Consider the following 26,996-nt stretch of genomic DNA (forward strand, 5'->3'; position numbering starts at 1 on the left):
GCATGGTGCATGTCTGAAGTTGACTGAATTGTTGCAATATGAATATTAAATACTTAACTGCTGATTTCCTTTTTTTTCTTAAGATGAAAGACATCCCAAAGAGGCCTTTCTCTCAGTGTTTATCTACAATTATTTCTCCTCTCTTTGCAGAGGTAAGATACCCAGTTGACTGGGGGGGGGGGGGCATGATAGGGACCTAGTGGGGGGCAGGGTCCTCTTTCTGTGACATGTGGCAGTCGAATTGGGGAGGTTAGAACACGCCGGCTCGGGTAGTTGGAGAGCCGGCGTCGTGGTCCCGCGAGGCCAGCTGGGAGCGGGCACTGCCTTCCTGGCGCCCCTCGTGCTCCCCTGGACACCGTCTGCTGCCCAGCCCGTCCTGGGAAAGGGCATTGTGTCGCCTCCTCGAGTGCACGGGCCCCGCCCGAGTCCGCCTGTCATCAGGGTGATTTTGAGCTTCCGCTGTACTGTTTTCTACAAAATCCGTTTGGGTGCAGCGTGATTGCTTTGTCTCAGACAAATTTATGCCAGTGTAAAAAGTAGAACTTTATTTTAAAAGAGAAGTCGGATTCTCTGGAGACCTTCTTTGCCCCGTTGTGCCCCCAAAGTTGACTGTAATCCCAGAGAAGTCCCCTTACCAGAGGGCCACCTGGTTCGCAGGTGAGCAGCCTAGGTCACTTGTCATTCGTGTTACCCACGTGCCGGTCCGCCGCTCCTCCTCGGGGGAGCCCGCCCTGCCCCCTGGAGGTACCACTAGGCCTGCTGCATTGTGCGATGTTGGCAAGAATAAATTGTATGAGAACGAAGATTATTCTTTGGTTAGTAGGTGATTTAAAGAGAAGTTGGAGATACCCCTCCCCTTTTTTTTTTTTTGAGCCCGCCCCCAGTCTGCCTTCAAGGTAATTGAGAATGAGCCACACTAGTCCCTTCTGTTTGTGTGGTGACTCGGAGCTCTCCAGGGGAGGGGCTGTCTCAGGGGATCCTCCTGTTTGAGGTCGGTGGTCCCAGGTGGGAGGTGCCACACACACAGGCCCCCTCCCCCTGGCTCCATGGGGCCCGGACCTCGGTCTTCCCTTCGGCAGCGCCCCGGGGTGTCCAGGCCGCCTTCATCTGGCTCTCGGTCCTCCCCCTGCCCGCGTCGGCCCTCCTGAGCTAGCCTGGGGGCCCTGCCTTCCCAGCTGGCAGCCGGGGCCACACTGGAGCCCGGGTGTGGAGCTGAAGCCGCTGAACACGTGGCTTTCTGATGGAAAACGGAACGGCGGGTGGAGGTTCCTCTGTGTGGCTCCCTGCTGTTTCCGGGGACCTGCTCTCTTCCTCTCCTGTCCATAAGACACCGTCTTGCTTTTTATTACGTTGTTTGGGAGAGTGGTCCTTCGGGTTTTTGAGATGCTCCCTTGCTTTCCTGTGATCCTGCCACGGGCGCTCCACAAGGATCAGTCGGGCCGTTAGGGAAAATGACATAGATATTTCTTATTTTTCTGAAGCCGCGTATTTTTTACTGGGCATATGAAGAAGCTGTGCCGAAATCGTTACTTGGAATTAGTGAATTAATTCTCAGCGTAATACTGTCCTGAACTCCCGGGCGGCTTTGCTTACATGTTTTTATCGGTAGTGCTCTGTAGCCGCGTGTTTGATGTGTCCGGTGTATGTCATTTTATGTAATTCTGATAAAACTCACTAATAAAGGATCTCTGTCCCCGTGTCTGCACGTGAGGCTGTTCCTGACACCGGAGCGTGCGTGCGGGTGGCTCCCTCCCTCTCGGCTGATAGAGCCCCTCCGGCAGCGCTTTGGGCAGGGGAGCCTGGGGGGCTCGCAGGGCAGGGCGGGCGGGGGAGGGCCGCCGTTGTAGGAAACGGGGGAGGCAGAGGTTAGCACTCAGGACTTGTGAACACTGCTCTAGGTGGTTAGGTGATCGGGAGTCCTAGGTGGGCGCGGGCGGCCCCCTGCAGGTCCCCCGCGTCAGAGCCCGTGACAGGGAGGGGCGCAAGGTGTGGTCGCCGGCGTGCGCCGCCCTCCTGGTCCTCCGTGTCCCTCTTGCGGGGGGAAGGGGGCAGCACGGTCAGGATGGGGCCGATGCCGGCGGGGAAGTGTTCACAGCTGGAAAAGCCAGAGGCAAATGTGAACCATTTCCTAAAGGCGCGTCGAGGAGGGGCTCCTGCTCTGGGAGCCTCAGTCGCGCGCCCGGTGACTGAATAGCTGTTCTTGTCCCGCATCCCTCCCAGAGGGGGACTCAGAGCCATCCGCCTTACTGAGGTCGTGCCGGGGACACCGCTGTGATTCCTGGTGGGGGGGGAGGCGCTCGGTTGCGGGCAGTGGAATATTTGACAGCCCTCCGCACCCAGAAGGCCGTTTGCCGGGATCGTAAGGACCCGCTGCCGTCCGGGGTGGAGCTGTAGGCGGCCCCCGGGGCAGCTCCGTGGGACAGTGGAGCCGAGCGGTTGGGAAGTGGTGCTTCTGGTGTAGATGAAGGTTGAAGCAGAAGAAGGGACAGATGTCACCACCAGATCTTGGAAAGGTGCACAGAAGGCCAGCCGCCGCTGTTCTTTCCTGGTGACGGTAGTGACTTAGGCCTAACGAATGCCCTTTCCACACACGGTGTCCCCGCCAGGACTCGCGCGCCTGGGGCGGCAGTGGGGGCCACACGTCGCGTCCCTCCTTAAAGGAGGTGCCCCCTGATTCCTGTGCCCGTGTGGGTCATGCCGTTCTGCACGTTTGTGTGTTTGCAGCTGAAGGAGAAGAGCCAGGCGTGCGGAGGCAACATGGGCCCCATAGAGGAGCTGCGAGGGGCCATCTACCTGGCGGAGGAGGCCTGCCCGGGGATCTCGGACACCATGGTGGCCCAGCTCATCCAGCGGCTGCAGAGGTCAGTGCCCTGTTTGCCCCCTGCCTTTCCCAGTCCTTCCTCGGTCGCTTTGGCGCTTTGCTCCTGGGCTCTGGCTGTTTGCTTCCTGGGCACGCGGTTGAAGCAGAATCAAGTCAGAGAAGACTTCAGTTCTGAGTTCTAGAGATCACCGCGAGGGAACGCTAGGCGTCCGGAAACCCCGGGGAGGACCACAGACTTGGTGCGCTTGGAGCTCTTGTCATGTGATGGATGCCGGGACCTTAAGACCCCTGTCTGCTCTTGGTGATGCCGCGTGACTCCACCGAGAGGGGAGCTCCCCCACCCGCTCGCAGGCTTGTGCTAGGAGTCCCCCTGGGAGGTCACTCCGACTGCCAGGACTGAAGGGCAGTCCTCTGGGGGTGTTACAGAGAGGAGGTGTGTTGTGACCCGAGCTCTGCTCCACACCCCCGAACCTTCATCCTCCCCAAGAAGCCAGCCGTGTCATTGCTTTGAAATTCACCCTCCAGGTGAATTGTCCAGTCCGTTCCACAGAGCGGCTGAGCCTGATGAGAGTGAGGAGCATTTCAGGGCTTCCCAGAGACGCTGGCTTGACAACATGGAGAGAAGCTAGGGCCGTGTTGGGTGCTTTTGCACCTTGGAAGTGATGATCGGAGGGGCTGCCCTCTGGCCTGTGAAGCGTCTTGATGAAGTGGGACATGGGGGTAAAACCTCGCTGTGGCACTGAGGCCCCCCCCCCCCCCCCCGGCTCGGGGGCACACGCTGTCCCGGCTCGCCCCCCCGCCCTCGGCGCCGGCCGCACAGTAGAGCCCGTCGACTTGGCTGCCTTCACTTCGGCGCCGGCGAAGGGACCCGCTCTGCTCATTGGCATTACCCCCCTCCCAACTGTCGCTACTCACGGATGACAGGCATAAAGGAAAACAGAAGTCAAGTCCCCGGGATGCTCAGCCCCACACAGCCGTGCCGGAGTTTGTGTGTGTCCGTCGGGGTGCGTGCGCGGGGACGTCCCTCACGCGGCACCGCCGAGTGTTCCTGTTCGTCCTGGGACGTGATCCTCGTTACCACGGAGGTCTCCCCCCCGGTACCGACGAGTGACTTAATGGTCCTTGGCCTCCTTCCTCAGAGCAGCGCAGTCTAGTTGCGATATGCAGAGCGCCCAGGAGCTGGTGGCGCGGTGATGGTCTCGCTGTGCGCTTGGTTTTCTGCTTGCGTAGCGCCACTGAGGACTGACGCCCACCCTGTCCCGAGTTGGCCGAGCTGCTCACAGTGACGCGCGTCCCTGACTCGATTGCCCCGCAGCTCCGGGGCATGGAGGGCAAGGGCGCGGCCGGCGGTTAGGTGCCCCTCTTCTCCCGCCCCGTGGCGCCCGACACAGCTGCTCCGGCAGCCAGTGTGGGCCACACCGCACGGTTTGGGGCTTTCTAGTTTCCTCCTGAGAAAGTAGTAAAAAAGGAGCAAGTGAAATTAGTCTCCATAATACGCTGCGGAACCTACTGCGTCCCAGATCTTTGCTCGTGGCAGCAGCGTAAACCGCTATCAGTGGGGTATTTCCCGTACGTTTCAGCAGCACGTCCTTGCGATCCGGTGTGTGTTTCACGCTCAGCACGTCTCCGTGTGAACCCGCCGCATCTCTGGACCTCGGCAGATACACCCCCCGCTGCCCGCGTCATGTTGGAAGTCGTACTTTCCAGTGATGCGTTAGGACGTGCCGAGTCCACATTCTCCTCGTCTCCAGACCCTTCTGTCTTCTCTTTGCTCTGTGCTGTGTAGACCTGCTCCGGGGGGTCCTCCACTGGTCCCTGCAGGCCTTAGCTGGTGCCGTGCGTCCACTCCTGTGAGGCTCCCAGGCTCTTCCTGTGTGTGCCCCACCCAGGTGCCACCAAACCACGGTGGCCACTGCCACTGCTTTGTGCCCATTTTGCTCCCAAAGGCACTACTTCAGTGGATCAGTCACTTCAGAAAAAAATAAGAACTGACTTGTGTCTAAAGCATTTCAAAGACGTGTGTATCTTAATTGGAACGAATGGGTGGGTCCTTTTGTGCGGCATCCACAACTCCCGTGGCTTAGGCATTTCTCTTTCTTGGAAAACGAATCTTAGGATCTGTGGCTACAGCCTGCTTTTCCAGAGGCTCTTACGTAATCATTTGTTCTCTGGGAGAGCGCCCAGCGTTTGGGACGCCCCAGAAGAGCTGCTGTAGCTTGGAAGGCTTGCGACTGCTCCCATTCAGCGTGTCCTCAGCCCTCTCCCGTGAGTTGGGCTCCGTTCTGAGGTGGCTGAGGGGATGTTGGCCATCGGGGACCCCCTGCCCTGTTTTGTCTTCCAAAGCAAGACAGTACCGCACGATGATCGAAACCAGAAGAGCGTGCCCGTGACCCACCCCGTGTGGCCCAGTCACGACTTCCGGCGGTGCTGGGTCGCTCCCACCATTGTAGGCAGATCCCAGAGGTCCTGACCGGAGCCAGAATCCAGCCGCTGCGCCAGCCAGCCCCCCACCCTCATATAATTACAGTTTTTAGTGTGTTTCTCGTTCAGTTTGCTTAATTTATTCAACCCTTTCTTTGCTCTTGGACATCAGAGTTGTTCCCTAATCTTTATAATGACAGAAAACCCCGAGAGACATCTTCGTGCAGCATACATTGCTCCTTCTCTGGCCCACGTTTCTGAGACAACTCTCGGGAGGGGAGCACTTGCACAAGCAGCCGTAGTTTTGTGGCCAGTGGGGTTTCCTGTGCTGATGGTCCAGTCAGCCGCGTGTGCGCCCCCGGGACCGCACGGTGGCATCGGGTGTTGCTGCTGTTGTGGTTTTGACACGTGGACTGTGAGCGGAGCTGTACCATTTATTGTTTCAGGCACATCTTTCTTTTCTCCTGAGAGACTGAACACGCTCTCGCTCGTTACGTACTTCCAGTTCTTCCACTGGGTTTAACTTGTCTGTGAAAAGTGGTGTCAAAATCATGATTTTCTTAGTTTTTATGAATTCTTTGTATAATAATTAACCCATTGATATTTGCGCCACTTAATTGTTTTATGACTGGGGATTGTCTAGTGAACTAGGATTTCAGCGCTGGTTTGACTTTTTGCATGGGGGTTGTTCCAGAAATGACGTGCATTCACTTCCGTTTCTCTTGTTTTTTTCTTTCCCTAGATACTCTCTAAGTGGTGGAGGAACTTCAACCCACTGAAATTCCTTTGGCATTTGGGGTTTTGTTTTTCTTTTTTTCTTCGTCATCCTCCTCCGAAAACGTCCACGAGAGCCTTTGCTGACCCCGCTGCAGCGGTGTGCCATCCAGGGGCCCCCCCGCCCCCCCGCACCCCCCCGGCCGCGGGTGCCACCGGCCTCCGCCCGACGGACACGCTCAGTGGGGTGGGGAGGGTCGGCTCCTGCTAGCGATCCTTTTATTTTCTTGTTCTTGTTTTTTAATTTTAGCCATTGTGCACATATCAAGGAAAGTGTCTTTAAAAACAAAAACAAACCCTGAAATGTATATTTGGGATCATGACAAGGCAACTGCAGAAATGAAATCTCAGGTACCCTGCTTTACGTGGGTGACCCCCCCCCGGGAGACGGAGGATCGCTGGTGGTCAGCGTACAGACTTGTACATAGTGTCATTTTTACGGACACCCTCCTGGCGTGCGCACGGAATCACCGTGTACAGACTGGCCACGCGCTTCTGTAGATAATGTCAGTGGAGTAAATATTCGACAGGCCAGAACTTGAGTCTATTGCCTTGCCTTTATTACATGTAAATTTTGAATTCTGTGATCAGTGATTTGGGTTTTATTTTGTATTTGCAGGGTTTGCCGTTAATACTCCTCCATGCCCCTTACGGAACACTCCTCTTTGTACCTCCGCAAATGCCCGTCCCCCTCGTTTGCCCGGCGGCCCTTTGGGTACACGCACAGGTTGATTTCATTTGATGGTACTATTTCTTAGTGTTTTGAATTGGAACATATCTTGCCTCATGAAGCTTTAAATTATTATTTTAAGTTTCTCCCCGATGAAGTGCTCTCGTCTTAACGTTTGTTTGGAATCGTACCACTGCTGGCCCCACGCCCACCTCCCGTCCTTCCCAGTAGGACTTCTGTCGCGCTCGTAGTGAAACCCACGTGTCATCTTGCCCACCTAAAAATGTCTGAATGCTTACACGAATAAATTTTATAACACACTTACTTTGCATACTTTTCCTTGAAACGTGACTCTTCAGGGGGCAGTGTACCTGTTATGTGTGTGTGTGAGAGAGAGAGAGAAGGTGAGACGTTCGGCACTTCCAGAAAGAAGTGCCCACGTTCAAAATGCTGAGTGTCCGGGTCCACTCCCTGTGCAACTTTCAAAAAATTGGCCGTTGGGAAAATGTGGCTGGATACTGCGGATTGTGAAGTTGTGCTCTCTTCCCAGGGACCTTGACTAAGGGTGGCTTTGTTAAAGAAGCCCGGGGCTGCCCTCTGTCAGCCGGGGTCTGTGTGTCTCCTGGCCTGTGGCAGGGAGGCAGGAGGAATCCTCTCTCTGGGGTCAGAGCGAAGAGTTCCTGCGGCAGTCCCTGACTAAGTACATGGGGCATCATGTTCTGTTTGTTGATCCGGATCATTGTCCTCGCTTGTTGGTGTAGCAGTTCCTGGAGGGGAAGACAAAGGATTTTTGGAAGCAAGGAAGTCACTGGGTAAACTTTGGGATGGAAGGTTCGATCGATATCTGCCGCCCCAGTGGCCTGGGTTACAGGGAGAGGGCAGAGGCCCAGAGCCGGAGAGGTTCGAGTGTGTGTGTCTTGTTTAGATTTGTTAATGGAGCGTCGATTTTTTTTTAAAAGCCTAAAATTAAGTCATGATTTTTTTTTTATTAGAAGCTGATTGATTAATTTCTATAAGGGATACGTTTTGATTAGGGGAAATAGAACCGAATTGCTGATTCTTACGTTGTGTGTTCTTCGGCTGCAGGGACGTTAACTTGGATGATAAAACTTGAGGATGTTTCATTCGGTGTTTCTATCAAGTATCTTGTATGAGGGAGTGGTTTGTTTCTCTGTGCGAGGCGCAAGCCCAAGGTCAGTGTTGTTCGTTGCGGGAGAATCCCATAAAGCAATGACGCAGCATTCTCCAGAGGGCGCTGCTTGTCCGATCTTCAGCCAGCCAGTGTAGACAGCAGCTTTCTTAGAGTTGTGCACCTTTGCACGTGGACGGTGACCTCAAGAAGACATGCTGAAGCCGGTCTCCAGTGCGAGGAACAGGCACGCTGGTGGGGACTGGGGTCCGATGAGGCATATTGGCGCGATGGTTACCCAGAGTGTGCAGCCCCTGGACGGTCAGCACAGCGCCCCTCCCGGGGAAAGCAGCGGATCATTCTTTCCGAGCTTACGTGGGCATCTTCCGTCGATTAAGCTTCCCGGGGGAAGAAGTGGTTTGAGTAGCTTTGGAAAGTGGATCTCTTCCCGGGTCTCGTCTGGCCTGCCGCTTTCTGTGGACACGCAAGCCGGGGTCTGGTTTCCGAGGGCACGTGGGCTGGGGGCCGCTTCGTGAGCCAGGGGGGCCGGCCGCGGTGTAGCCCCGTCCGCACGGAGCTCCGGCGGAAGCTGCCGCCGCGCAGCCAGACCTGCGAGGCCGGCCTCTGGGATGCGTCCGGGGGCGCCTGGAAGCCTCCTGATGCCCCACCCCCCCGCTCCCCAGAGCTTCCCCGCTCAGACCGGAGAAGGCGGTGGTGCACCCGGCCTCGGCAGAGGCTTCCGTGGACACGGAGGCAGTGGGCTGTGTCTGGCTGGGTTTTTAGGCCTTCTAGAAATTCTCTCCTGCGTCCTAGCCAGCTGCACAAGCGAGTGGCCACCGGTGGGGTTTGGGTGCCTCGGCATTTGAGAGCTGGCCTTGTGACTGTCGTGATGTGACCACGTGCCACACACCTTCTGAACCCAACAGTGTTGTTGTCGGGTTAGTCTTGTGAAGCATCTAGTGCAGTTCTTCATGTAGCATTTTGTACCTTTCTTTTGGCAAAATATGGTCCATTTATAAGCGTTTTTCTATTTCTGCTATCAAATACGGGTGCTGTGTCAGGCAGGGGCCAATAAAGTTCCCAGAAAACCATTTCTGTAATTCGGTCTCGTGTGTAGGGGGAGTAGGCTGTTCCCCCCCTCCCCACCCCCAAATGTATACATTAAAATCCTAACCCCCAGTGGGATGGTACTGGGAGGTGATGAGGTCAGGAGTGATGGGATTAGGGACTTTCTAAGAGGCTCCCCTCCCCCCCGAGACCCTCCTCCCTTCAGCCCTGTGAGGACGCAGCAAGACAATGGACTGTGACCCGGGAAGGCTCTCGCCAGACACCAGATCTGCCAGCGTCTTGATCTGGCACCTTCCTGCCTCCAGAACTGTGAGATACGTTTCTGGTACTTGTTACAGTCGCCCGAACGGACTGAGACACCGGGTGTCTCCAAATCTCCCGCTCGGTTCCCGGCAGCTTGGACGTGGTCTCCATTGCCCACGTGGTTTGCACTTCGAAGTCACAGGGGGACCGCAGAGGGACATGGTTCGGACTCACTCGGGAGACGAACTAGACCCCCTCATCCCCGAGCCTTGTAGAATTCAGGGACTGGTGGTTTCTGGGGGAGAATTTTCCGGAGACTGCCTTTGTCCCATCAGCTGCCCCCTGCGCTCACCCTCCCAGGGAGTTGGTCCTGCGGCCGGGGTGTGGGACAAGCCTCTGGGAAATAGCTGGACGTGGAAGGTAGTCCCCCTCCCTGTCTTTGCTTTCGTCCCTCGGGTTTTAGCCCTTTTATAGCACGGACAGGCTCCCGGCAAGGTTCTGCCTCCCCGGTTCCACATTGTGTGTCTCACGCGTGGCTGAGTCTGCTCATCGTCCTGTCCCCCCCCCGCAGGGACCAGCCACGTCCACCCCTGGGCAGTTCCGTCCCTGCAACCTGCCCGCGTCAGACGGAAATAAAGACCAGACAAGGTGGGTGATGTTTTGCCTTAAAACTTCAATATGCTGGATTGTGGCGTGAGGTATTTTTATTCCCTTTTGTTAGTACTTGAAACCATCTGGTACACGTTGTAAGGCAAATGATAACACATCTCGAGCTCCTTGTTGTGGGTCCCGTCCCAGCTCCGCCGCGCCGGCCCGCGGGCCGCCCCCTCCGGACTGTGTCAGAAAGGGTTTAAGGACACTAGGGACTAGCAGCCACCCGATCTCCGCAGAGAAGAGGCAAACGGATTTTGACTAGTGGGCCCAGCAGGCCTGGAGCCCTGTTCCCTGTGTAGTCCGACCGTCAAGGATGCGCAAGGTCACTGTTGATACCCCGTGCCTGGGGGCGGGGAGGGGGGATGAGTACAAACAGGAGAAAAGAATGTTCTTGAAGACGGGCACAATATCTACTACTACCGAATGTGCAGTCCCCACCCCCAGTCGCAGGATACGGGTACGAGCACAGGGGCAGCTCACAGAGACCCTCCAAGCGTCACAGACCACAGATGGCCCTGGTCACTGACGCCCAGGTCCTCATGCCTGTGAGCCAGAGCACGCACAGCACAGCTGAGCTCCCCCACCACACGCACCGCTGCTAGGACGGCGCGGGCCCCGTGCCCATCGCTGCTCCGCACGGACGCCAGCCTGCCGCGCTCCGAGAAGAGGGGTCCCGGGGACGGTTCGGTCGGCTTGTGCCGAGAGCAGCGGCTCGGTGGGGCCCGCAGCCCGCGGGGAACGCACGTCCTGTCTGCGGACTGCTTATGATCAGAGAGCTACATCCTACTAACTTGCTATTATTATAAAAGTAGAAAGACTGAAAAAACGAAATCTGAAAATGATCTCATTTGCTTAAGACTGTGCCACGTGAATCAAACATTGGAAAATCTTTTTTTTTTTTAATCGCACCAGCCTAGAAATCAAAATAAAAGTTTTTTTTTTTTTTTAAGACACTTGCCCTGTCTTTTGGTTGAACGGATATGGTCGTACTGCTTTTAAGGTGCAGCTGCGGAAGAAAAACGGTCATGTGGCGCTCTCTTAGTGACAAGGCTTTAATACCGGCGCGAGCTGGAGACAGCCCACCGGGAGGACGACAGACGCGGAGCCCCCCCGCCCCCCCGGGAGCACCGTTCCGCTCGGAGACCAGGGTAAACGCGGTGCTGTGGAGACCGAGGAGAGCTGCTGCACGACCGTGCTCCGGGGGTCCAGACGGGTGTTAATTTTACTAGGCTTCATTAATACGGGGCACACGCAGGGTCTCCCGGGGACTCAGCCACGGCCGAGCCCCGCGACACTCGTGTCCTGCCCTCAGTAGACGTGAGACTCTTTGTGACTCGGGATGTGGGCGCGGGAGGCAGAGCTGGTCGCACTGCGGATCACCTCCATCCACCTGAGGCCAGAGAACGAGAGGAGGGTCAATGGCCACGTTCTAGAAACCTGCGCAGGATTTTTTTCTTCACGATACTCGACACACCTCATTACTTACAAAACACAGCACGGCGGTATTTGTAACGTGCTGGTTTAGCAGAAGGGTTCTCGAAGGAGCTCCTGGTACCCGAGAACACGAAAGCAAGGCTAAGGGTTCCTCGAGGTGTGCCCGAGGACCAGTTTGAGAACCACGGGCCTGGGTGCTCCCTTTGCAGAGCCGCAGAAGCGCCCAGGACGGAGGGGTCCTGCCCTGTGGGCTCACGGGATTGGGGGCGGCGAAGGCGTCTGGTCCCCTCAGCACGGCCGGGACAGCCATTTCTCCCTAAAGGGGCTGGTGACCCCTGGCCCTGTCTGGTCTGTGGCCTGCAGCCCTACCCTCCTCCCCGCCCCCCACAGCTGGTGCTTTAACAGTGACACTGGCTACAGGATCCCAGGCCTGGGGGCCCAGAATTTCTACCTGAAATGTTAGGAAATGTCTGAAATTGGTCAACCGTGACAGTCTGGGTCTTTCCATCTTACTTGAACACTCCAGCTCCTGGGCCTCACTCTGGCGCGCAGGCAGCCTCACTAACAGTATTCGCGAACCCCGAGAAGCCCCAGGATTTGTTCCCTTCCTTGGGCGGTGGTCTGGCCTCGCACCATCCGGCACGTTCTGACTGAATACTCCAGACGCTAAAACCCCCGCTGCTTAGAGACTTAAAAGTGCACCGTGTGCAGCCTCGACGCTGGACAGGTTAAGGGCGGATGTTATTCAACCAGGGAACTCTGAGTTTCCCTTCCTTCTAGAAGAATAGAGGTGGATACGGGTGTCAGGCCAGGGGACCACCTTCCTCACCTGTGCGCCCCGCCCCAAAGGTCAAGGCCAGTTTGGAAGTGAGTAAACGCCCAGGCCCGCAGGGGGCAGTGGGCAGCCGCTACCAGAAGGGCCTCCTGCACTGGGCTCGCTCGGGAGATGGGGGCGGGGGGGGGATCATTACCTTTCAAATGTATATTCGCTTTCAGCCCTGAAGTAGTACACGTGGGACTTGAAATGCAGCTTGAACACGTAGTCCTTGTGGATGTCCTCCGACTCTGAGGGAATGGTGAGTGAGTAGCCGAGCAGAGGGAGGCTGGCCAGGGGGTGCGTGTCCTGGGCAGAGTCAACAGAAGGGGGCTGTGGAGAGGTGGCCCCGGCCAGTGCGGCCCGCTCTGGCCCTGAGCCTTCACCTCAGTCCTCCCCCTCCCGTGTTCACTCAGGCCGCAGTGCTCCTCACGCACGCGGACAGCGTCCACCGTCCCCTGGAACCCAGGGTCCCGGGGAGACGGCCTCCACCAGGCGGTTCGCCGTCCTCCCGGGGGAAGGCTGCCCCCCTCGCGGCCCCCTGCCCTGGGACCGGGACTTACCTGGGGAGACTTGTAGAAGAACAGGCAGAAGTTCGTGAACACCACCCACAGCTTCTGCCACCCACTGCTGTTCTTGAATTTCCTCAGCAGAGTCCCCGACAGCTGATTCTGGAGGACAAGCATGTGCGTGAGGGGCGCCGGCCCAGGGGGCTGCTGCTGGGGCTCCTGGGCGGCGGGGTGAGGCCTCCTGCGTGAGCCCCCCGGGGCTGCACTATCTGAGCCTGAGTTATCATCGCCTCTTGCAGGGACATGCCCCTCGTGGTGACCTCAGTTGTTAATCAGATCGTCCCCGTGCTGCATCTCGCCCAGGGACCCTCCCCTACAGCTTGGCGCTCCCCCAGAATGGCTCTGTCACCCTCGGACAACACGCTGGCGGGCCCCGCGCGCCCTCTGGTGGCCGTGGCCGGAACGCGGGCCGGCTGGGCCCTGCACCTGTGAGGAGTACTCCCCGCTAGAGACCGGCCTTCCACGCGCGTCCTGCTTGACCTCCCCAGCTCGGAGGCCCCGGGGGGGGGGGGGGGGACGAGACGGTGAGAGCGCCCGTCTGTAGCCGGTCGCTCATCACCATGGAGACTTTTGAGGCAGGGTGCTGGGGACAGTCTCACAACTTGGTCAAATGGGCAAATTACTACATTAAAAAAATTAAAAATACACCTGAGTCTGCTTTGTTCTCCCAAAGAGCGTGTTTAAGGTACCTCTGTAAGTAAGGTCCCGGGGCCAGGAGGAGAGAGAAGGCTAAGCGTCTCTCCGTGAGGGGCCGACAGAAGCGAATGGTGCCTCAGGCTGAACGAGCGCAGGAGGCGGACAGACCCACAGACGCCGTGGGTCCCGCAACCAGCACGAGCTCCAGGCAGAGCGTCCCATCCCCCCCAGAGACCGCCCCCCGCATCACCCTGCCTGCCACTCACCCACGGGCGAACAAGAGAATGGGGTGCTGAGTGCCAAGCAGGTGAGGGCAGCAAGCAGAACTGGGGGGGGGGGGCGTCACACACGATTCCGAGGCCCAGGGAAGGCAAGGAGGGGAGCGCGCTCCTACCGAACCCACCCCCTCCAGCTGGAGTCTGGAAATCCTGCTCTCGATGCAGTTCCCACAACGTGCTCGGCCCCCCACGGTCCAACTCCCTCAATGGAGTTCTCTCTTCTCGCTCCCCACTGTCCTCGCGGCCTCTGGGGTCACCAGCTGCACTCAAACTCCCACTCCCGTTGGCTTCGCTCGGCTACACTTCCGTCCCCTTCTCAGCTCACAGGGCCCCGAAGCCCTGCCGCCTCTTTTCTCGAGGCTGGACCAGTCAACATCCTTGACCCACAACCGGCCGACGCCTGGCCCCCCCCCCCCCCCCTCCCCCCCGCAGTGGCCTCCGCTCCTGGACTCCCCAGCGGAGGGAAGGCCTCTGCCCTCTTCCTGGCTCACATCGCTGCTCGGTCTTTATTCTGGGTCGGATTGCGTTCCCCCCCAAAGACTGTTCCAGTCCAAAGCCCAGGTACCTGGGGATGGGACCTTATTTGGAAATAGGGTCTTTGCAGGTGGCAGAGCTCAGATGCGGTCCTACTGGAGTGGAGCGGCCCTAAGGCAGTAACCGGTGTCCTTACAAGACACAGGGACACCAAGTGGGATGGAGGCCAAGATCGGGGTGATGCGTCTATAGGCCGAGACACCAAGGATGGTGGCAAATACCAGAAGCTGGGGGCGAGGCGCAGAAGGTCCCTTCCTCAGCTTCTAGCAGCCCGAGGGGATAAGCTTCCCTCGTGTGAACCAGTCGGTGGGACTGTGTTACGGCAGCCCAGGAGAGTCACGGAGACCCCACCATGATTCTCCCGCTTCGTGCTGTCCCTTCGCTCCTGGTCCTCCGCTGGCCCCAGCCTGCCCGCCTCTGCCCAGGCCTCCAGCACCTGCCAACTCCCATCGAACACACAAGAATGCTCCACTGGCCCTCGCAGAAGCAGACCCCCACGTCTAATGTGGACCCCCAGTGCTCTTGGCTTGCCCACAACCTCTGGGTCGTGCCCAGCACCTCTTCACATCTTCCCCAAATATCCCCAACACTCGTAGGACACGCGAGGGGAAAAGGGTCCGTGTGGGGAGCTCAGCAGTGGACTCAGGAGGGAAGGAGCTGCCGCCCCCTCCCTGTCGCCCTGGGGAGGGGGACCTGGCAAGGGCGGGGGCACTGGCAGACGGACAGACGAGCCCATTCCACGCTTGGCTCACCCGCATCATTGCTACCTTAAACCCACACACCCCGGGCTCGCGGCCCTCTCCCCGGGGGCGCAGACTTCCTCGGCGGGCCGGACAGTACGCAGTCTGAGCTCCTCGGGCCGAGCGGCAAAGTCAGATACGTGTCGTAGCCACTTAACGTCACTTAGTGCCTGGGCTGTGACCAAGCGAGGCCGGGCTGGATTGGCCTGTGGGCCGGGCTGCCGACTGGCTCTGCACACTCACCTGACGCAGGCTGCTGTGCAGGTCGGTCACCCCAAAGGAGCTGGCCTTGCAGTGTCCGGGCCCCCGGGACCTACCCGACCCGGGGGGTTGCTCTTGAGTGGCCTAAGTGCTCCCAGGCTTGCAAAGGAGGTTTCAAGCCTACCAGCTTCCCACGCCTCGACAGTCCTAACCACAGGCCTTGAAGGCCGGTACCAAGTGAAGCAAAGACCACTTCTCCCTCGGGGACCCACCTCCTCCAGCTTCCTAGGACCAGCTGGACAGGCTAGATGTGCGGAGGGGTCTTCCCTGCTCCCTCCGTGCTGGAGAGATCACCCCCCGCCCCCCCGTGCCTGGGAGGATCTCTAGTTCCCAAGGGCGAAGGGAGGGAGGATGCTGAGTACAGCGAGCTGGGCAGAAGGACAGAGTCCGTCCGTCCGTCCCTGTGGGGTCGGAGCGGAGGGGCCGTTCACTGCCAGCCCTCGGCGGTGCACCTGTCACCCAGGGCATGCACCTCACCCAGGTGCTCGCGAGGACGTTTTCAGAAACAGGCGCGGGCGTAGGCCACCCCCCGTAGCGGGGAAACTGAGTAGAAGCCGCGCCGTGGAACCGTGCAGGTCACCCCCAGAGAATGCTCTCAGTCCCTGTGCGATGTCTGGCTCGTCCCCAACACTGCGGGCTGGCCCACTGCCGTCCTTGGCTCGGGCTCGTGTGACAGGTTCTGGGCCAGGCCCGTTTAGGGACTGGGAGGTTCTCAGGGTTTGAGAAGGTGACCCAGCGCCCCTGCCGGATGGCAGCCGGCGGTGGGGTCGGGGCCGGGTCCCGGGAGTTCTTCCACGAACCACGACCGGCACGGCCCCGGCCGCCCCCCCACGGCCTCCCTGAGCACCCCGCCACCTGCAGCGCTTCCGCCCCGCGGCCAAGTCCGGGAGAGGGCCGGCCGGGCCTTTGGGGGCCCGTACCTCCACAGCGACGCTGAAGTCCACCATGGACACGCTGGTGTTGCGGTGCCAGCACACGTGCACCATGGTGTTGCCGCGGTGCGGGGCCTGGCGCTCCAGCGACGTGCGCGACGCGCTCAGGTCGTCCTCCGACTCCTGGTCCGCCACCGCGGCCTCGTCCGGGGACTCTGCGGGGTGGGACAGAAGACGGCGCTTCGGATCCTCGCTTGCCAGGAGAAGGACCCCGTCCCAGACCCTCCCAGGTGCTGGATGGGACGGGACGGCCGGCGACACTCACCTGGGGAGCCCCGCGCGCCCCCCGAGCAGGGAGTCACACCAGCAGCCATCTCCTCGTCCGGCTCCCACCCCGGGGGAGGGGGTGTCCCGCCAGCCCCTCTGCCAGGGAGCCCCCAACGCACCTGGGCACCGGGCCTGTGGTGCTCGCCCAGCACGGACGGTCTCGGCTCCTCTCCCTACTGCCGGCACTCTACGGGACAGTCGGCCCGGCTGGCCCCGAAAGGATGACCTCCCCGCTCCCTCACACTGTTCTAAGGGGTGTTTTACTTTTAGGGAGCGGAAGTTCCTTCGTTTTTAGGTTTATTAAATACAAATGTCTATGAACAACAGCCAAACTATGGAAAGAGCCCCGATGCCTATTGACCGATGAATGGATAAAGAGGTGGTGGCATGTGTAGACAATGGAATGGTACTCAGCCATCACAAAGGATGAAATCTCGCCATTTGCAGCGACGTGGATGTACCTGGGGGGGTACTGTGCTAAGTGAAGTCAGTCAGAAGGACAAACACCATATGATTTCACTCAAGAAACAAAACATGAACACAGGGGAGGGGAAAAAGAGGGGGAGAAACCATAAGAGACTCTTAACTATAGATAACAAACAGGGTGGGTGGAGGGAGGTTGGGGGATGGGCTAGATGGGGGATGGGCACTCAGAGGAGGGCACCCGTGATGAGCACTGGGTGTTGCATGCAACTGATGAACCAGTGAATTCTACTCCTGAAACAATATTGCACTGTATGTTAACTAACTAGAATTTAAATAAAACTTGGGGGAAAAAAAAAACATGTATAGGGAAAAAACAGGACATGTCAAATCAGTAACAGCAGCTATATTAAAGTCCTTGGAGTAGAGGGACTTTTTTCTCTTCTATAAACTTCCAATTACATGATTTTGTACATATATAATAAAAAATTAGGAAAACAAACAAACACAAATGTCAATCACAGAGACGGGGCCCACCTGGGAGGGTGATTTTTATTTTTATTTATTTATTTTTTTTTATTAAAGATTTTATTTGTTTATTTGAGAGAGAGAGAATGAGAGAGAGCACATGAGAGGGGGGAGGGTCAGAGGGAGAAGCAGACTCCCTGCCGAGCAGGGAGCCCGATGTGGGACTCGATCCCGGGACTCCAGGATCGTGACCTGAGCCGAAGGCAGTCGCTTAACCAACTGAGCCACCCAGGCGCCCGGGAGGGTGATTTTTAAATGCAGCAGGATGCCCCCCCCGCCCCCCGGGTGAGCCGAGCTGTCTCGCACCCGCCATGGCCAGCTCCCCGCGCAGCGTGCCCGGGCGGCACCAGAACGGCTGCCCCCCCCACTTACTGTTGTCAGGGGGGCTGCTGGCGAGGAATTCGGGAGTGGGGCCACTGCTTTTCTCTGCCAAATCAATGGCCATTTGGATATCCTCAACCCACTTCTCCATCTCGGACCTGCAGCTGAAGAGCCGGGCGGCAGGACTTCAGAGCAGGGCGTGGGAAGGGGCAGACAGGTGAGGGGCGCGTGTCCGCGTTACCTGGCCGCCACGACGATGGACTGTCGCTGGCCCCGGAGGGTTAGGCAGTGGGGTACACCCCACTCGTCCTCGCTTTCCTCGATCTGTGGGACGAGTGCGCATCATGTTACTGCCAAGGGGCAAGCGGCACACTCGGCGCATTTTCAAACGTTCGCTACACTGGCTACGGCTCGGAGAAATCACAATCAGAGAGCCGAAAGGAAGGCCCAAACGCACTGAACTGCTTTTTGGCAGAGTCCGTAAACTTCCCTGTATCCGGTGGCGGAGGAGAGGGGGAGGCTAAGCCGGGGAAACCACCCCGCGCACTGGCGTCCTGGCCGCCATCACGGATGCCCACGGGCGCATCTCTGGGGCCGGACGGGTGGCTCCCCGCTCGAGGGCCGGGCTCCACCTCGCCACATGGGTGGTGAGGACTCTCTTCCAGGGGCCCTGGGCCCAGGCATACCTCATGGCCACGTCAGCTGGCTTCCTCACTTGATTCTAGAAGGAAGTTACCCGTACATCTCACGTGCACCAGGAGCCGTGTCCCGAGCCCCTCTTGGGGAGCCCGAACGGGGCCTAAGGTGCCTGGTTACGACCCTCCTCCTTCCTCAGCTGGCGGTCTCCCGCTCCCTTTAGCTCGGTCTGCCACCTGCAGGCAGCGCACAGGGACGGGCCCCGATTGCATGCCCATGGCGCATACTCACGGTCATGCCATACAGCGGGAGCTGTCCATGGACTTTAAACTGATTCGAGGCCGTCAGCCCCCTGCTCGTGTACAGCAAGACGTCGTTGAACTAGAGGAGCAAGGACAAGTGCGGATGAGGTGGATGGGCTCCGCTCAAACAGCAGGTGCAGAGCGTGTGTTTTCAGGATCTTGCGTGGCAACTCGCTGATCGCAGCCCCTCCAGCTGAGCCACGCCGGCCGCTTCTCCCGCCTCCCGGGTGGCCCGGGCCCGCCCTGTGACCCCGTGGGGTCCCCCATCGCTGTGAAGACCTCCGGCTGTCGGCACTTACCAGGAAAAACATGCGCTGCTGGAGCCCCTTGCCGGAGAGCTTGCTGAGGCTGCCCAGGCGAATGAATTCCTACGGAGCAAGCAGACCCCGGCGGTTGGCGGGGAGATGCTGGTGGCCTCATGCCACGCTCCCTTTCGTGGCGAGAACCACCGCCATCACAGTTACTGTTCACCGAATACTGCTGTCCCTCCCAGGAACCCACAAGGCAGGGACTCCGATGGGCTCCGCTCGCACAGAAACCAGCGCTCAGAGGCCCGGACGGTGTGGTTCCGCAGCTCTGCGCGCAACCCCCGGGCCCGGCGGGCTTCCCGCTGCAAGGTGGGTGGCAGGGGCCCCAGCCACATGCAGAGTGGCAGCAGGGCACTGGGACGACAGATGAGCCAGAGGGGAGTTACCCCGAACCCAGGAACTGCTCCATGACTCACAGCTCTGGTTCCTGGAAACCAGGAACTGTGCTCTAGGATAGAACAGCCAGAAGCAAGCGCGTCTAAGGAATTCTTCCTCCCAGATTAATAAACTAGAGGACGCTGGTCATTCGGGGCACTTAACCCCCCCACCCAAAACTATCATTTTTAAAAAATTGTGGTGAAATACATATAAAAATGACCGTTTGTGACCTTTAGTGCATTCAGAGAGTGTATGCATTGCTACCATCTAGGTCTGGATGTTTTCACCACCCAAAAGGAAACCCGTGCCCACTAGGCAGCCACTCCCCACTCCCCCCTTTCCCTAGCACCTGGCTCCCACCAATCCATTTTCTTTCTTTATGCATTTGCCCATTCTGGATATTTCCTATAAATCAAATCTTGTCATATATGACCTTTTGTGTCTGGCTTCATCCACCCAGCGTGTTTTCAAGTTTTACCCACATTGGGGAATGTATCAGAATTCCCTTCCTTCCCGGGCCTACTTCATTGTATGGATACGTCACACTGTGTTTATCTACTCACCTGAGGATGGACACTTGGGTTTTTTTTCCCTACTGGCTACTATGGACAGTGTTGCTATGGACACTCACGTTCAAGTTTTTGTTTGAGGGGGCACCTGGTTAAGTGTCTGCCTTCAGCTCAGGTCATGGTCCCAGGGTCCTGGGATCGAGCCCCGCATCGGGCTCCCTGCTCAGTGGGGAATCTGCTTCTCCCTCTCCCGCTCTCCTCTCCTCATGCTCTCCCTCTTTCTCTCTCAAACATAAATAAAATCTTAAAAAAAAAAAAAGGAAGTGCTGTCCCATATATTTCTAAAAAAAAGTTTTTTTGGTTTGAATACCTGTTTTCAATTCTTCTGGGTATATACTGAGAAGTGGAATTGCTGGGTCATATGGAAATTCTCCGGTTAACTTATAAAGGAACCACCAAACTGCTCTCCGTAGTGCTGCTTCTACAACATGGCTGCAAGTTCATTAACGTTTTTCACATTATTCCCGTAGAGGCGGGGTCTCTGTCTGCCTCCCTTAGATATGGGTGGGCTGGGGACTGATTTGACCAATTAGTGTAGACCTGACACTATGTGACGGAATTCCAAGACTGGGTCAAAGTAGCCTCTGCTTTGTCCCTGGGAACTTGCTCTTGGAACCCTGAGCGGCACACAGCATTAAGACAACCCTGAACCCAGGGTCAGCCAGGCTTGTCATGGGCTTTGTGGTGCACAGTCCCAGCTGAGCCTCCAGATGTCCCTGCCAGATGGGACCCTCCAGACCAGCCCATCTGGGACCCCTGTCAACGCACAGGGAGCAGAAGAATCACCTGGCTGAACCCTGCCCAATTCCTGACTCGCAAAACCATGACCTATTTGGAAAAGTTGTCTTTAGCCACTACACATTGGAATAGTTTGCTACGTATCAATAGACTTCTAGAACACCTGCCACCAGACTTTTCTGTGCTCACAACAGCTACTGAGCCAAGGATTCAGCCAATTCATTTTGATTCTATAGACTTTTGCACAGCCTGACTCAACTCTTTGTTTTTTTATGAAATGTGGATCAAAGACCATGTCTGCTGGCAGTTTCAGTGATGTGTTTTGGGGACCAACAAAGGAACATATAATAAATCCTCGCAGGCATGGATGCTATCAGACATCAACAATGCGATCCGAGGAAATGATGTCGGAGAGGGGGCATCACTGCCGGGCAGCCGAGGATGGGCTCGGGACTTGAACCTGCTGCTCCCACCTTGCACAGCTGGAACACGTGTTTTCTAATAATTCTGAGGGAGCGTGACTGTTTTCTGTGCGGGAGACGAGGTGCCCTGGGACACTCACTGAAAGAAGACAAGGGAGCCCCGTCTACGTTCCGGGGGGCTTCAGCGGCCGGGAGCAGAAGGGCTGCAGACTCAGATATCAACGTCTGAGGCTGCGGATGGAAGATGTCTCGTGCCTAGAATTTTTCTTTTTAAACCACAGAATGGGAAGGGGGGATGGCCTCGAATATCCTTAAGAGCAAGCTGCTTCCTTCTGGAGGGAAATCCAGTCCACACCTCTGAGTTTTAACCAAACGGACCTCACCCACCTCCAGACCCTGCTTCCTTTCTGAATGCGTTCCTCCGACAGGAAGGCCGGCCCAGGAAAAGCTCTCCCTCAGGCACACAGTTCTTAGGATAAACACCATCAGGAGGGCTGATGCGGGCCAAAGTGTGCTGTGGCCTTTATGCCTGGGGGAAAAATCCTGCCCTCCAGGATGTGATACTATCTCAGACTGACCCCAGCAGGAAGGTGAGCAGGATTATGCCATGCTAAGAATTATGCTGCAGTAGCTGAGGGGGGTGTCTCTAAAATTATCTGCTCCCCTTTAAGTCCCAATTTTTAAAATTCTACTTACAGACAAATCAGAGCTTTCCTCCCACCCATGAGGTTATTTGATAATTTAATTAATGATAATCAATTAGCCTTGGTATATGGACTACCCCATCTTAGAACTTGTTCCCCGGAGGGCCTCTGAGTCCCTCCTTCCCATTTCATTCAGGGTTGACTTGAGGCTGGTTGATGAACAAAAGAATATGGATATCAGGCAGTTAGTAACCAGCACCCCACTTCCAACTTCGCCTTTATAAGTAATCATGAGCACATGGTACGTACCTGACATCAGCTGCGTGCTTCTATCAGCACCTTGTGGGAGCCTGTAGGTTCAATATTATCCCCATTTTTCAGATAAAGAAACTAAGGAGCAAAATGATTTAGAAGCCTGCCCAAGACCAGTGAGTGACAGAACCCATATTTAGCTAAATGTCTTCCACGATGCTATGCTATGAATCACTACCATTACAGTTAAGTGTAGACTTAATCTCTTTAAGTAACTATAGCTGGGGGAAGGAGAAAATAAGTCACATTTGTTGTGTTATTTTTACACATTAAATCTCATTTGATCCTTGTGGCCTACGAGGGAGAGCATAGGATGCCCATGTTACAGAAAGGAAGAACATTCTTGTTGTTTGAAACACCCAGCTCTGGTGGAGCTAGGACCTGAACCTGGGGCCTCCTGTTCCAATCTGCTCCTCTTTTTATAGCACCAATGGGGACCTTTCCTCAAAATTAAAAAAAAAAATTTTTTTTTAAGATTTTATTTATTTGAGAGAGAGAGAGCACAGTGCAGGGGGTGGGGTGGGTAGAGGGAGCAGCAGACTCCCCATGGAGCAGCAAGTCCAACGCAGGGCTAAAAAATTCTTTCTAGGTGGTCTGTCTGCCACCTACAGATTTTAGAACATCCAAAGTTAAGAGAAAAATCACACTGATTCCACTGGCCTCTACTGCGGCTTCCGTGTGGATGGGTCAGCGTGGTTGTTACGTGCTGAGGCCCGGCAGAATGTTCTCCCCTGCAGAGCTGAAGCAAGCCCGGCTTTCATTCCCACCCCGCATTCACCACATAGTCCTCTCCTGACAATCTTTCACAACTAGTTTTCCGGTCAGCCTTGTAATTAGGCTCCCTGTCAGAGAGACCCAAATACACGGGGAGGTTCCCTCGTCTTCCCTACGTTACAAAGTTTCTGGGGCAGCTGCCTGGCAGACAAGACGGAAAGCGCCTGGCGTACCAGACACAGCACCTGTCTGAAGACTAGGCAGCTATGGGGGTGGGCGGCTCAGGTTGTGATCTCAGGGGCGCCTGGATGGTTCAGTTGGTTAAGCGACTGCCTTCGGCTCAGGTCATGATCCTGGAGTCCCCGGATCGAGTCCCGCATCGGGCTCCCTGCTCAGCAGGGAGTCTGCTTCTCCCTCTCCCGCTCCCCCGTCTTGTGCTCTCTCTCTCTCTCACTCTCTCTCTCAAATAAATAAATAAAAAATCAGGGCCGTGAGATCGAGCCCTGCGTCAGGCTCTGCACTCCATGAGGAGTCTCCTGGAGAATCAATCTCTCCCTCTGCCCCTCTCCCCTGCTCACGCATGCAGAGGAGTGTGCTCTCTCTCTCTCAAATAAACTCTTAAAAAAAAAAAGATTAAGGCAGCTGTGCAGCAGACCAAAGGCACCAAAATTTTCTTTGGAGCCTGGGTGATGTATACTTTGGAATGGGGCAGCTCTAGGGATAAAGATCCCATAGACAGAGTGGATGTACCACCTAATATTTTTTTGATCCCTGGGCAATGATGGCTTCCTAGGAAAAGAACTGAAAGCAAGCAGGCTGCCCTGTATTTTCACACGCCCCTGGCCTGGAAGGAGTGTGTGCACACAGCGAGGCCCTGCTTCCCCGTGAGCGACCTACATTTCATGAGGGGCAGGGCGGGTGAAGGTTAACAGCTTAAGTGAAAGCGCATCTCTCCGAGAATCACGTTCTGGCTAAAACGTTATTTTAATTCTAAATTAAAATTATATTATGCACAGAAAACTGCATCTTGTAAAAATTCTTTTCATCCTTACACGGGAATTTACGTGCTTTGTGGCGCTAATTTTCCTGTGCCTTTGTATCACCATTTTACTGTGCCTTTGTATCACCATTTTACTCGGGAGGAGGGTGTCTTAAACCAGAGTCCGTATTCAAAAGGTTCAAATTTAAGTCACTTAAACATCGCCTTCCTGGCTTGGCCTCCAGCAGCTGCTTACCCTTCCTGGAATCACGAGATTGTCGATGCCAATCAAGTCTTTCTTGAGTTCGTGCAACTTCTGGAAATTCTCCATCTTGATCATCGTACCGTGAAGCTGTGCCACCATCTCAGTAATCTCTGCTAAAGCAGCTAATGAAGCGAACAGACACAGAAACAGCAGGATGGATGGCAGACCAGGGTCTCCCCCGCACCCCCACACCCCGGTAGCAGCCCTCTGGGTAACATCCCCAGTAGCTGAACTAAGTTAGAAGCCATCCTCCTGGGGGAAAACACTGCTATTCCTAATAAAAATTCCTCACAAAAAAATTTGCATTATGTGTTTATTTGCTTTACTTGAGTTTCCTAAGTGCATTTTGGAAATGTCAACGGCCCCTTCATGGCTATGTGGTAGACAGCTGTCCTTGGGCTGGAAGCACCTGGCACGGAGGGGCAAGCGGGAGGGGACCTGGAATTCTGTCCCCAGGGCAGAGGTTTCTACCCACCTCCTGTTACCTGGAAAGAACAGAGCACAGGGGCGCCACAGAAAAATCTGGGACAAAGGAGGGATCCTTCTGTGAGAGAGTCTCCCTGATAGTGTGACACTTTGGGGCACCTGACATTCCAGCACAACCCCCCCCCGCCCCCGGTTCTTCCTTCTGCAGCAATTACACCGTTTACCAAGATGACTGCAAAAGGCCGCTTTATTCTGCAGTATGGGCACATCTCCCTTACGTGGGTACGTATCTGATATGGAAAAGGAGCTGATGCCCAATTAGTGCAAGTTTAGTTTACATCAATCCACAGTAGCTGAGCATTTAGGTATTTTCGTCAGGAAATACTTGTCAACGGGGGCGCTGGGTGGCACAGCTGATTAAGTGTCTGACTTTGGGTTTTGGCTCAGGTCATGATCTCAGGGTGGTGGGATCGAGCCCCGCGTCTGGCTCCATGCTCAGTGGGGAATCTGCTTCTCTCTCCTCCTGCTCACGCACACTCTCTCAAAGAAATAAATCTTAAAAAATTTTAAAAATATAAAAAAACTAATCTATAAGATTTGTCTATATATCCTAGATACCAAAGGATTGATTGTTCTGCAACAAGCCCCACATCCCCATTTCCCTCCTTAAAACCCTCCCCCGTCTTCCCTTTGCTCTTCCTTGCCGTCTTGTGGGGTTTATGAGACCCCATGAGATCTGGTCTCTGCTTACTTTGCCAGTCTTGTTTCTGCTGCTATCCCTCTGTGTTCTACACAGAACTTCTACTTTCCAGAATGTTCCATAGTCTCTGTCCCCTGTGGGCCTCTGTACATGCTATTCCCAACTCTATCCAGGAAAACTCCTATATTTTATACATTAGATCTAAACTTAAAATAACCTTTCCCTCAGAAAGCTCTCCCTGAGCCCCGAAGCCTGGGTCAGGTCATAGGTCAGTCACTGCCCAGACGTCCTGCCCTCTGTACCCACTAGTTGGTCCTGTGAGTGGGGCCACATCTGGGTTATTCCCTCTCGTATGCCTAGTACACAGCAGGTGCTCAATGCGCATGTGCTGCATGAGGCTGGTCAGGGGCCAGAGCATGAGGTTTTGACTGTAGCCTGAGGGGATCTGGTGTCACCCAGCTTGTAAGCAAAAGAGTAAGAGGTACATTTAGAAAAAGAGGACATAGATGGGAGATGTTTATAATACTTTAGGAGAGAGGTACCAGTGGCCCAGGTATCTCATCTGTAAAATGGGGTAACAGTTCTTACTGTTGTTGGAGTTGCTGGTTGTTGAAGGAGTAAAGGCGTCAGTATTACTAAGATACCCGGCTCGGTACCTGAGGGCGTGGTGCTGAGCGAGCGACAGGGAGTAATATCATCATGACAGGAGGACAGGATGGTCAAGAACATGGGGTCTGGGTTTGGGCTCCGAGCCATTTGCTTTCCAGCTGTGTGACTCTGGGCATGTTAACCTCTCTGGTCTCAGCAGCCCCTATATGTAAAATGAGCTCACCCCTGCCGTGAATATCAGGAGTCAATACAGGTGAAGTGCTTCTTAAGGTGACCAGCACATTATAAGCGCCCAGCAGCAATTAGCAGAAGGACTGATTATTAGAGGCCATTTTCCGCAGCCAACCCAAGGGGGGAGTGGGGAGTTTCAACCATGTGGGTAGAGGAATGCTTCCGGGGGGGGGGGGGGCTGACTCTAAGTGGGGCAAACCAGCCAAGATCCAAGAAGGGAGGTCCTAAGGGCCATGAGCACTTCCTTCTCGGAGAGACCAAGAGGTAACAGAAGGCGGGATCACGGAAGCCCAGCACAGCGTCTGCGGGCTGCCCCACCCCCCGGCTCACCCCTGCCCCGCCCCCGGCTCACCCCTGCCCCGCCCCCCGGCTCACCCCTGCCCCGCCCCCCCGGCTCACCCCTGCCCCGCCCCCCGGCTCACCCCTGCCCCGCCCCCCGGCTCACCCCTGCCCCGCCCCCCCGGCTCACCCCTGCCCCGCCCCCCCGGCTCACCCCTGCCCCGCTCCCCCGGCTCACCCCTGCCCCGCCCCCCCGGCTCACCCCTGCCCCCCCCCCCCCGCCCCCCCCCTCCCCCCCCCCCCCGGCTCCCCCCGGCCCCGCCCCCCGGCTCACCCCGGCCCCGCCCCCGGCTCACCCCGGCAGTCCCGGAAGTCGGCGTGGTGGGGCGGGTGGTGCTTGCACAGCCGCTCCAGGACCTGCTTGTAGTGCATGAGCCGGTGCAGCGGGCGCAGGAGGAAGGTGTTGAGCGGCAGGTAGCACACCTTCTGCAGCTCGAAGTCTCGGCACAAGTTCTCCAGCCGCCGCGAGCCCCTGATGCCCGTCTCCAGCGCCTCCAGAGCTTCGCTGTGCTTCCACAGGTGAGCCGCCAGTTGCTGGGGGGGGGGGGGGGGGGGGGGGCGGGGGCGCCCCGGGGGGGGCCCCCGGGGGGGGGGGGGGGGGGGGGGGGGGAGACAAGTGCGCATGCGTCCCACCGCGCCTGCCTTTCCGAAATGAAGATCGCCTTGGCTTGCGGGGCTTCATTTCGTTCTCTTTCTTATTGTCCCCATTTTGCTATTTATTTCATAATTTCAGTTGGGTTCTCGGGATGAAAGAAAAAGCTCTAGTAAAGCATCACGCAGCTGAAAATACTTAGGGATTTTGGAGTAGGAGATGTATATGTTATCTTAGATGTGAGAATGGCAAAACGGAGGGGAATAGATCAACAGGAGCTCCTTCAGGGGGCCTGTGGTTTTCTTCTAAATGTCA

At 56.5% G+C, this 26,996-nt stretch overlaps 2 protein-coding genes across 5 annotated transcripts in view; one reads left to right on the forward strand and one right to left on the reverse strand.

Moving 5' to 3' along the window:
* Positions 1 to 8,432, forward strand: part of STK24 (serine/threonine kinase 24) — a 111,266-nt gene extending 102,834 nt beyond the window's left edge. For both annotated transcript variants that reach the window (XM_032402725.1, XM_032402724.1), the window contains exons 9-11: positions 84 to 152; positions 2,725 to 2,861; positions 5,985 to 8,432. In XM_032402725.1, the coding sequence (XP_032258616.1) occupies positions 84 to 152; positions 2,725 to 2,861; positions 5,985 to 6,021 (243 nt within the window). In that variant the 3' untranslated portion in view covers positions 6,022 to 8,432. The remainder of the gene's footprint in view (positions 1 to 83; positions 153 to 2,724; positions 2,862 to 5,984) is intronic.
* Positions 8,433 to 9,071: 639 nt separating this feature from the next.
* FARP1 (FERM, ARH/RhoGEF and pleckstrin domain protein 1) overlaps positions 9,072 to 26,996 on the reverse strand; it is a 271,435-nt gene continuing 253,510 nt past the window's right edge. For 2 of the 3 annotated variants that reach the window (XM_032402722.1, XM_032402723.1), the window contains exons 18-27: positions 26,386 to 26,623; positions 23,776 to 23,906; positions 18,755 to 18,823; positions 18,445 to 18,534; positions 17,759 to 17,841; positions 17,569 to 17,681; positions 15,967 to 16,133; positions 12,592 to 12,699; positions 12,186 to 12,337; positions 9,072 to 11,170 (exon numbers count right to left, since the gene is read on the reverse strand). In XM_032402722.1, coding sequence (XP_032258613.1) covers positions 11,089 to 11,170; positions 12,186 to 12,337; positions 12,592 to 12,699; positions 15,967 to 16,133; positions 17,569 to 17,681; positions 17,759 to 17,841; positions 18,445 to 18,534; positions 18,755 to 18,823; positions 23,776 to 23,906; positions 26,386 to 26,623 — 1,233 coding nt within the window. In that variant the 3' untranslated portion in view covers positions 9,072 to 11,088. The remainder of the gene's footprint in view (positions 11,171 to 12,185; positions 12,338 to 12,591; positions 12,700 to 15,966; positions 16,134 to 17,568; positions 17,682 to 17,758; positions 17,842 to 18,444; positions 18,535 to 18,754; positions 18,824 to 23,775; positions 23,907 to 26,385; positions 26,624 to 26,996) is intronic. The other variant, XM_032402721.1, reaches the window with a different exon arrangement.

This window comes from Phoca vitulina, unplaced genomic scaffold (assembly GCF_004348235.1).
Source record: "Phoca vitulina isolate PV1807 unplaced genomic scaffold, GSC_HSeal_1.0 scaffold5, whole genome shotgun sequence".
NCBI classification, from domain to species: Eukaryota; Metazoa; Chordata; class Mammalia; order Carnivora; family Phocidae; genus Phoca; species Phoca vitulina.